General features: G+C 44.1%; 1 protein-coding gene across 1 annotated transcript; it reads right to left on the bottom strand.

Moving 5' to 3' along the window:
* Positions 1-1,690: 1,690 nt before the first annotated feature.
* Positions 1,691-9,906, bottom strand: STK4 (serine/threonine kinase 4; the record flags this gene model as incomplete). Its single annotated transcript, XM_010150015.1, has 8 exons — positions 1,691-1,877; positions 4,079-4,207; positions 4,854-4,991; positions 5,757-5,924; positions 6,320-6,484; positions 7,016-7,130; positions 9,056-9,184; positions 9,831-9,906. Coding segments are annotated over 8 exons (1,107 nt in total), but the record flags the coding sequence as incomplete, so codon positions are not given.
* Between the last annotated feature and the right edge of the window lie 634 nt (positions 9,907-10,540).

The raw sequence follows: 10,540 nt of genomic DNA, 5'->3' as shown, positions 1-10,540 counted from the left end.
GATTCTGCTCAAAATGAGAGTATGTCCTTACAAAAGAGAGATTGTCAGGCACCTCCTCAAACCTCTGGACATGCCCTCGTAGAGAGCATTTGATGCTTCTGAGTTACCAGCACTGCAGTCTTAAAAAGACCGGTGAGAAGATAAGCACAAGCTAAACACAGAAAGATAAACTGAAGAGGCACTTTCCTCACACACCTTTGGCAGCCAGCTCAGCAGCAGCACAGGCAGTAAAACCGCTGTTACAGTGATTCAGGAAAGGGAACAGTACACCCCAACGACGAGAAACTAAGTGCTAGCTATCTGTAAAGAAACTGCAGCTTCACTTGATTTATTTACGGCTGTTAACATGTCCCACTCTTTGGGTGACCTTTCGGCTACTCTGTGCTAAAGCCACCTTGTTCCACAAAACCTGACGGCGTTACTCCATCGACTTTGCCACAAGCTGCTACGTGGACCGACACCTCCGGTCTTGGACGTGCTGAACTGGTGTTTGCCAAAGGTCAGAAAACTCTTCAAACAGGTTTTGCTGAACTTTCACTCTGGTCTCTTAGGGGAACACAGCGTTTTTCCACGAGCCCTAGAGGGTCCCCACATGGAAGAAGTTTTCATCACAGATGAAAGGTTCGAAATCAGATGGCCAAGGACGTCTTTGGAAGCAGTGCAAGAGCCAAGAGAACAACCCTTGCCTACAATGGTCCAGTTTTACTACTGCTGAGCCCTCACTCAGCCCTTTCCTCGGCCCCTGAGCAAACATCCACACTGGCCAGCCGAGTCATCCATGCCCACCTCTGCCTCAATGCTGTCGAGCCCACCCACCCAGCGGGAAGGGATTGCTATGAGAATCCACAGTTGAGAACAGGTTCTTTTTCTTCTAGTCCCACTTTTCCAAGGAGGCTCTCCCTACCATCTCTTTAATCAAAGAAACATTTTTTACCCCTTTCCAGCTCGAGCTGTGAGGTCTTCCCCACACTATCAGGGATTGGACACACATCATTTTAAATCTTACAGCCTGTGACAAGGCTTGTAGTTTTAGTAAGCTTTTCTGTTTCATGGTGGAACAGATTTCCACTTGAATGTCTCAGAACAACAACAGTTTATTCAGTTGTCCTTATGGAGTGAAGTGACACTACAGAAACAGCCAAGTTTACAGAGATGCTGGCTCCTCCCACCACCAGCCTTGATGTACTTGGAGCATGTAAGATCCCTGCATTTCATAAAGGCAGCCCTTTATCTGATGCATCAGTTCTGAAACAGACTTGCTGTTTCCAGATGCCAGGTTACAGCCAAATCACCTTCTAAAGCATCCAAAATGTTGGGATTAATCCTTTGCTAGCATCTCCCTCTTCTATATTCTGTCCCCCTCTACATTCTGTGAAAAAGACAAAACAGACAAAAACTGTCCAATAGGCTCCCCCCATACTAGGTAGAACCAGATCCTGTTAGATCAGCACAGAAACTTGTGGAAATGGGGCACATCAGCTGTACCAAGTGCAAGACTAAAAAGGATGGCTTGAAACTTGGACCTAGAAAGGGTGTCTCTGCTGACAGAGGGCAGCAGCCTAAGAGTTCTAGCTCCCTACAGCCAAAAGACATCACAACAAGCTTCCCAAAATACCGAAGCAGGTTGAGAATACGTATCACAGCCCGCATTAGGCACCAAGTAATTTTCTAGAAGTTAAAGTTTTCTTACGTTTCATGGTGCCCTCCTCCTCTTCCTCTTCGGTGTTTATGACCATTGTACCCAGCTGGGATTCCAAGGTATCATCATGTTCTATCATTGTGTTGGCTCCATCACTCATCGTGTTGACAGCTCTTATGGTACCAGTTTCATCTCCACTCGCCCTCACCATGGTACCTGAATCGGTTTCATCTTCTTCCTGTACAAGGATGCCATAAACACACTTTTACCGATGGGGCCAAGTCCCATGAAGAATGTCTGAATTCAAGGACACCGGCAAGTCTTACTAATGCAGAAATGTTTACAGATACACAGAGAAGCGACATTTTGGTTTATGCACTTAGTTCTCCCCCTGTCATCTCCAACAGGTCATGAAAAGCCTGCATACTCTTCTGCCACCACGATAAAGAAAGAAGAGATAAATAATCAGCAGAAGTTCCTCAATGCAAGTTGTATCTCAGTGACCCGTCTGTAAGGGTAGGTGACAGTACTCAGTCAGTCATTAGCGTTTCTATTCATGCTGCCAGTGTTCATAGCTGACCTAACCCCCCTATCTCAAGGGGTACAGTCCACTGAGGAGTCATTATTAGACAGCAACAGGTCTAAGGCTGGAGTGCATGTGGCACACTGAGAAAAAAAGTGATCATCCTATTTGTTATGAGTCTGTCTAACATTTACGTTGTTTTACTTGCTATAAACTTCAGAAGCACCGAAGAAAAATGAACTGAATTTGCAAATCCTTAAAAAGGAATGAAGTTATCAAAGTCTAGTCCTTTTTTTCAGATAAAAATTACTTCTTATCTCTCCATTTATTAGTAGGTGTTACCATTACCAAGGTTTTGAGTTACTGCTGTCAAGGCTCAAGAGACTGACTGTAGGAAAACACAAGCTCCTGAAACAAATTCTGGCAGGACAACTTCCGGGCAGACGGTTATGTCAGCCAGAGGCAGGAGCTGCACTAGGTGGTGTGTGCTTCACCAAGTCTGTATAGTGACTAGGATTTAATGAATAAGGTCAACATTTCCACAATCTATTTAGTTTCTTGGAAATGCAGGCGACGTATCCATGCTCCTGTTTTGTTGTAAGGATGAAGTTCACAGTTCTTTATGCGTGGCCACACGCCTACTGATCTGTATTAGTGCTAGAGGGAAAGCACAGGTCTGGCACGTCAAGCTGTAATACTCCATCTCAGTGTCACTGAGAGAAAGAAGTACATCCCTCTGCATTCTGATGTTCCATACATTTTACCTGCTCTATCAGCGGTGTCTATATAATTTACTTCCCAACCTCCAAACCAATAGCAAGAGGAGGAGAAAACTACATGAGATGTTAAAGGAGGAAAAGTAATTTTATGTGGAGATGAGTGGGTGAGAGGAAGCAATAAATTCGTCAGCTACACATCATTTAACAAAGGACTACAGCAGTAGTTTCCACAGCACTTGGGAACACTTTTCTGCTAGCAGACAGAGAAGAGAAGCTTCAGAAAAACACACACACTGACGGAGACCACTCAACTCCACTACACAGACACCATCTCTCAGCAGTGGGACTGCAGATCAGTCAGAAACGAAGGAGAGAGGGTAAGGACAACACTCTTAGAGTCAACATCATGGCAACGTGACCAATAAGGTCACTTTCACACTGAATAAACAGCCGGTCCTAAACTGGAAAACTAGAACGATGCCTTCAGCATAGACAGTGCAGACCATGCTGTTCAAGCCTAACCTCTGCAACGGACTCTGGCATACAATGCCTTTTGTTGCCCATTTCATTTCTTCAGGTTGAAGCAGTCAGAGGCTCAAAAAAACCAGCTTTCAACATGCTTTCCATATGTACATGCTGTAACCACTGAAACCAGGAACTTAAATTCACAGCAATCCCCTGAACACTTGCCATGGCCTCACCTCAGGCTTCTGTCGCTTGCTCTTGTGTAGCAGAAAGTTTCTATAAGGGAGGTTCTAAAGCACAACAACAGCAAAACAACAGAACATACTTATATCAAGTGCATCGCAGAGGATACTATTATTTTATTACTAGGAGAGCAGCCTAAGACACGAATCTACAATAAAAATTTCTCAGTGCTGCATAAATAATATAATCCAACTTGGAAAACGTATCAAGTCTTTTGCATACACTGCTTTGTAGACCTGTTCAATCACAGGTCTCTAGCTACACCCTAAGCTAAATAGGAAGCCATACATGCTGGCTATCCCACACAGAAATGTTGAGCAGAGACCAAGCATTAGTTTAAGCAGTCATGAAGTAGAAAACTCAAGAACTAAGTCAAATCCACCAATCCACTAACTCAAATTGGACCAACTATCGCAAAACCAAAGAAGCTAAGCCTTATGGAAGGAGCTAGAGGTTGGATTTTGTACCCTGTTGTTATTAAATACTCACTGAATTTTCTTCATCCTCCTGATCTAGTTCACGCTGTTGAGCCTCCTGACGTTTCAGCTTGATATCCATTGCTTCATTAATCAAGTCTCGCAGGATTGACACTCCTTTGGCACTTTTAACAAATGGATGCTGAGAAGTATTTAAAGAAATAAATAAGCACCACATCCAACCCAAAATCTAACAGTAAAACACTGTTACTACGGCCTACTTTCAATCAAAATTAAGGTTTAGCTCAATATATTACTAAAATAAAAAGACGATACTTCTGTTTGGCACAGGAGAGACCTCCCGCCCTGCAAACAAGCTCATGCTCCAAAGGCACTGCCGCCATGAGACCTTGGGCTCCTTCCCCTCCCACAACTCTACTTACTTCTTTCCTTGGCAGCTTAGCTGTCGAGAACCAATTACACGGATCATCACCATGCCCAGACCATTCCCAGCTATCACTTTCATTCAGTCTCCCCTTTTTAGTGTTTTAAGAGGCGTTTTCTTGGCAGCGCTGGTGAGAATTTGAAAGTTAACCCCCCACATCCCAAACTCCAAAAGCCAAACATACAAAAAAACAACCCCGAGCAGACAAAGGCAGGAAGGTGAAGTTTGACAGGTTCTTAGAGAAGAACTGAAAAGTTGAAGTTGAGCGTAAGATGTTTAAAATGAGATCGTAGAGGGTAAACTTTGCAGCGAGCGGGAGCAGGAAGAAATGAATCTCAGGAGCAGCACTGCCTGCCCTGGCAAGCCTTCTCTAGAGCTTATGTTCTGGTAAGAAAAGGCAGACCTGCAGCAGCTGTGTTGCAGTGGCACGCTGCTCCGGGCTCTTAACAAGACACTGTTTTACAAAGTCCGTGAAATTGTCTGACCAGAGCTCTGGTTTCCGGAATGTTGGCGGTGGATTGGTGGGAATCATGAAAATTGCCTGAAAACAGAAGAATATTCCGTATTTCAAAGAAAAGCATAAAGTTTTCCAACAATACAGCATCAATAGCATAGGAAGCACTGGGACAGGTTGCCCAGAGAAGCTGTGGATGCCCCATCCCTGGAAGTGTTCAAGGCCAGGCTGGATGAGGCTTGGAGCAACCTGGTTTAGTGGAAGGTGTCCCTGCCCATGGCAGGGGGGTTGGAACTAGTTGATCTTTAAGGTCCCTTCCAACCCAAACCATTCTACGATTCTTAACAAAAAAAAAAAAAAACCCACACACAAACATACATTGGTACCAAAGAACAATGCAGATTTCAAGTTTGAGGCTTCTGAAGACTTTTGTGCTGATGTTAAACAAATTTTCTCCAACGGATGAAGTAGCAAGAAGTCAAACTTTTCTCACAAGGTGCTTACACACCTCGTCTGAGCCATGACATGCCCCAAACGGTGTGAATCTGCCATTTTTAACCCTCAGAAATTTGTGTTTGCATAAAACAAAAATACGTTTGGATAATACAGCTGAAAATATGCTTCTTCACACCCAAGGCAGGGAGCTGCAGCTGTACCTTAACAGAATAGGACTGCAGTTTTCCTTCCCTTGCAGATACTCCTTCTCAAAGATCTGTTTTCCATTCACTCAACAGTACAAAGAACTTGACGGAAAAGGAATAATTTACTCCGAATTAAAAGCAAGGTGTCATGTTGATTCAGTCAGTTGTAACAGCAAAACCTTTCCACACAGTAATGTATTTTAGTCCTTACCCTCATGGGGTGAATATCTGCATACGGTGGTTTGCCCTCAGCCATTTCTATTGCCGTGATTCCCAGGGACCAGATGTCTGCAACACAATTATACCCGATTTCTTGGATCACTTCTGGAGCCATCCAAAATGGGGTCCCTATAACTGTGTTCCGCTTTGCCATGGTGTCCTGAGATGAAGAGTAGGATAAAGATCCAGACAATGGCAATTAGCCACAAACGTTCATTAATGAATTATCACCCTAATTATCTTCCACTCGCGGGCACACACACTGTTAGACTCAGCAAGACTGGGATACGGCGGGCTGCAAAAGGAATTGGAAACTGCTTACAAAAGTTATGGATGTCTTGAAGGAAACAGCAAATTCTATTGGAAACCATTACTTAGGTGTAACAGCTTCCACAGAGGAAGCTCTGCTCTCATCTGCTGCTGGTTTAGCACCTCGTTATGTTGATGTAAAGCGCTAAAAACCAGCTTAGAACAATTTCTCCACAAGCACATCATACTCGCACGCAGATTGAAAATACAAACTGAAGCGTACACAACCATCGTGGGTTTACTTACTGTAAGTTGTCCTGCCACTCCGAAATCTGCAAGTTTAGCATGGCCCTCTGTATTTAGCAATATATTTCCAGCTTTGATGTCCCTGTGTATTTTCCTCATAAAATGCAGGTACTCTAGGCCTTTCAGCGTTGATTGTACTATTGTAGCAATTTCCTCCTCTGTGAGCTACAGAAAAGAAGAGTTAGGGCCAACCTATCAGTTGCTGAGATGTGTTTCAGTCTATGTTTTCTTGAGATTCACTAATTGCTATTTAATTGCCTTCACTAACCGTTGCCGTAATAATGGGAAATCAGTGAATTAGAGCATTGTGAAGTAGAACTAAATTACAACCAGCACATGTATATATATATACACACACATATATCATATTTCACATACCATAACCCCTTCTCAACTAGTCATTCTTATCCTGCAATCACCGAAGCAAGGCAGAGTAGAGTCTGTTATTCAGAATCGGCCCGGGTTTTCAGGAAAGCCAACAAACCAAAACCTGTTCCGCGTTACCCAGATCGCTGATTACGCGATAGCGTTCTGGTTTTCTCATTTTCAGAGGAACAAAGGACCTGCATCTCAAGTTATGGCCAATGGTTGTGTCAGGCATTGAACGCCGTGAGGATCACGCCCAAACTACGCAGCTGCCTTGGGCTGCTGGACACCCACGTTTCCCATTCACACGTTAAAGGAGAAAGGACATACCGTCTTATTTCGTAATCGAATAATATCAGACACAGATCCAGCGCCGCAGTATTCCATGACTATCCACAGGTCTGTGTTCTTAAAATAGCTGCCGTAATATTTCACGACATGAGGACTGTGGCATGTGAAAAAAGCAGAAGAAAACAGAAGGTCAAACACCAGTAACGAGCATAACTGAGTCAGCGCAATACACTGCAGAGTCCCCAGGTATGTTTTAGAAATTCAGAGCTGAAGTGGCCCCGAAATCCTGATGAAAAGCATTCCTAAACAGTCTGAACTCGCACAGGGCTACTGCAGCCCTGCCAAGCCTCTTCCCCACAGCCGTGCTCATCTGACCTGCCACTACGTCAGTTCACGGAGCTAAACCATCTGGCAACAAATCCTACAGAAATAAGGTGCGTTTAGGCCTCAGTCTGGTTTAGCTCTCTGAACTGGATTACAACAAGGTCAGTGCTGTGGCAAGCAAGAAGGCAGGGCAAGGGAATGAGAAACGCACCACTGCAGTCCCTGGGAAAGCTGCTGCAGAGCATTTGCAACCAAATGGAAACATTAAATAAGGTCCAGAGTGTGCTGGGAAAAAGCTACCCTGTTCCTTAAGAGGAATGTTCCTCCACTACCACATGCGCTTACTCGTTTCTATGATTTATTCCAGGCTGTATTTTAGGAATCCAGTACGACCTAAGACTGTCTCTCACAGTTACCTGGCTGCCCAAATTGCACACAGCCTCGTAAAGCGTGTTGATCCCTAACCCTAACCCAACCATCTGTCCTCTGGAAAAGGTAAAGCAGAAAACTAACAGGAAGACTGTTCCCAATTTTGTGGGAATGGAGCTAAGGAACAAAAGCGCGTTTAATCTATTCTCTGCTGAATATTCTCTAATGAAAACGTGTAAAACTAGCACAGCAAAGTCAGTCACGCCGCAGTGTCCCTCAGTGCTTGCCCAGGAAACGTGATGCTCCACTGATCTGCTCCCTCTGCTGTTCACAACTGTGAGGTCTCCCTTTAAGCCTTACAAAGTTAATATTTGTTTTAAGAAAGAGACACCTGGTAATGCTTTCCCAGTTACACAGGATGATTTTTCACAAACTCTTTTCCAATGACATGTGGTTGTCTGCCACCACTCACCCTCTTTTAAACATAGGGAGAGTGAAGTGCAATAGAATAAGTGACCGGGACCATAGTTTTATATCGATAAGTTATTTCAAATATTTTTCCATGCCTGGAGTACATCAAGGTACTGTTTCTTAAGGCTAGATTCATACCACCACAAGAAATTCATCTATTTAAACTTTCAGCCCAGGACACACTTTGAGACGAGGTCTTCTGCACCCATGAGCTCTACGTTAGTACAGTAGTATCTTTTCCCAAGAACCATGCGAAGACAACCCAGAGAGCCAACCATCAGCCCACAGAGCTGCCAGCAGGATATTCTGGGGATGCTCAGATCAGCAGACAGCTTGTGCCACACTACAGCCTGCGCAGGCAGAAAATGGTCCGGAAGGACAATTCTGCCACCCAAGCAGCTGGCAGCGTGCAGATGATGCGCATGCAAGAGCGGTCATGCGTTAGTGGCTCTCAGCCACGTGCCCCTTGAAGACAAACACACAAAACCAACTCTTCTAACAGTTTTCTATGTCCGTACCAAAACTTGTTCAGAAGACATTACCCCTCTGGGCACGGGAACTGCTGTTCTAGCCCACAGTCGAGTTACCCCTGCTCAACAAGTGACGGCACGCCGGGGGAACCGCAGTTACTGCTCGCACGCTTGGCTCTTTGCTGGCAGCAAGTGCAAGGTTATTCAACTCAGCTCAATGCTCTCTGCTGCAAGCTAAATTTCTGTTGTCTTACCTTTGCTTGGATTAACACTACCCAAATGGTCAGTTACAATGACTCAGTTGATACGAGGTAACTTGATCGTACAAGTCCGGCCTTTTAAAAAACATTTAAGGCAACATCATGGCTTTTACTTGATTAAATGCCAGATCACAGACAACACTTTTCTTTGCATACTGAGAATGGGTTTTGCCATATACACTTACCTGTCACATTGCTGCATTATGGATATTTCCTTTATAATCTCTTGCAGGTCAGATTCCACAGGAACTTGTTTAATTGCAACAACTTGACCCGTTTCTTTATGAATGGCTTTGAACACACTGCCATAGGAACTGAGAAACAAAATATTAAAGAAACAATGAAGTCAGTAACATTTTAAAAATGTAAATGTTACAGTTTTGCTTTTTGCAAGTGCCTTTTTCCAGCATACAGCACCAGCTGGGCATCTGTAAGAACTACAGCTCTGGTCAGAGAGGTTTGCTTTTCTTGTCAGATATCATCTGTCTTATTTCCAGCTTCTTTACTTACAGCAGCCAGGCAGATTTACCGATCAGTTTTTTTCAAATGAACTGCTTAAGAAGGCAAACATGTCACCTGCTGCTCTGCCTTACCAAGCAGCACAATGCGACAGAAGTTGGTTTCCATCACGCGGATCTTCCGCAAGAGGTACCGGGGATGAACTACAGAACTCTCAAAGTTCCCACAGAGCCTCATCAACTCCAGACTGTCATTTTCCAACAATGTTTTAACCCCCTACTGCTGAGCCGTAAGCTGCTGTGTGGGTTAAGACCTCATACTCTGGGGAAACAAATTCTTTATTGTGTTACTGACCAACACTGTCACTCTGTCAGTACGTACCTCTGCGGTAACAGGTCATGACAAAAGTGAAAAATCAGAGAAAAAATCAGAACACACTCCCAGCACACAGATCTGTTCTTAGAGAAACACCCAGCAGGCACCTGGTAAGAGAACACATACCCTTCTCCAAGCTTCTCCAACACATCAAATACTTCCTCGGGTTGTTTTGTTAAACTGTCTTCATCTAACTTCTTCAGCTGCCTGTAAATGTAAGAAAAAAGAAATAATTACGTTTAATTTGATGGTAGTTTGGGCTTTGGGACAACAGAAGAATAAACAGCACCTCATAAACGTACGCCAGGCTTAGCATGACGTAAACTGATCATGAAGTAAGTTTATTTCACCTGACCAGGAGACCGAATATTATTAGCATCCAATACAAGAGAGGGCTGGGAATTACAGAGATCAGAATTTGATCAGGCACACAAATTGCCTTGGTGGAAACACGACTCAGGATCAGTAAGTTGGTGGTCCAACCTCAAGACAGCAGTGGAGGGCTGGGCAGCTGTTGACCATACCTGCTACAGCTCAGTGTCCTGAATGGAAGGACATGTACTGAAGCCACGCAAAAGGAACATCTTCCCTGATGCCTTAGAGTATGTGTGGAATACCTCTGTTGTGAGGACGGAGGCAATGCTGATCTCATTGGTACATTTTCAATGTCAAAAGTTCAGATCTTAACTCTGTGGGCCTGGACATACACTAGGAAAATTCTACCAGGGAAAAAAAAGGAGGAGGTGAAAGGAAACTGATCTGACCCTTTCAGGATCTTAGGATCATAGAATGGTTTGGGTTGGAAGGGACCTTAAAGATCATCCAGTTCCAACCCC

Source organism: Eurypyga helias, unplaced genomic scaffold, assembly GCF_000690775.1.
Source record: "Eurypyga helias isolate BGI_N326 unplaced genomic scaffold, ASM69077v1 scaffold47184, whole genome shotgun sequence".
Classification (NCBI taxonomy): domain Eukaryota; kingdom Metazoa; phylum Chordata; class Aves; order Eurypygiformes; family Eurypygidae; genus Eurypyga; species Eurypyga helias.
The sequence above is the reverse complement of the archived record's forward strand: the minus strand, read 5'-3'. Positions and strand labels throughout refer to the sequence as shown.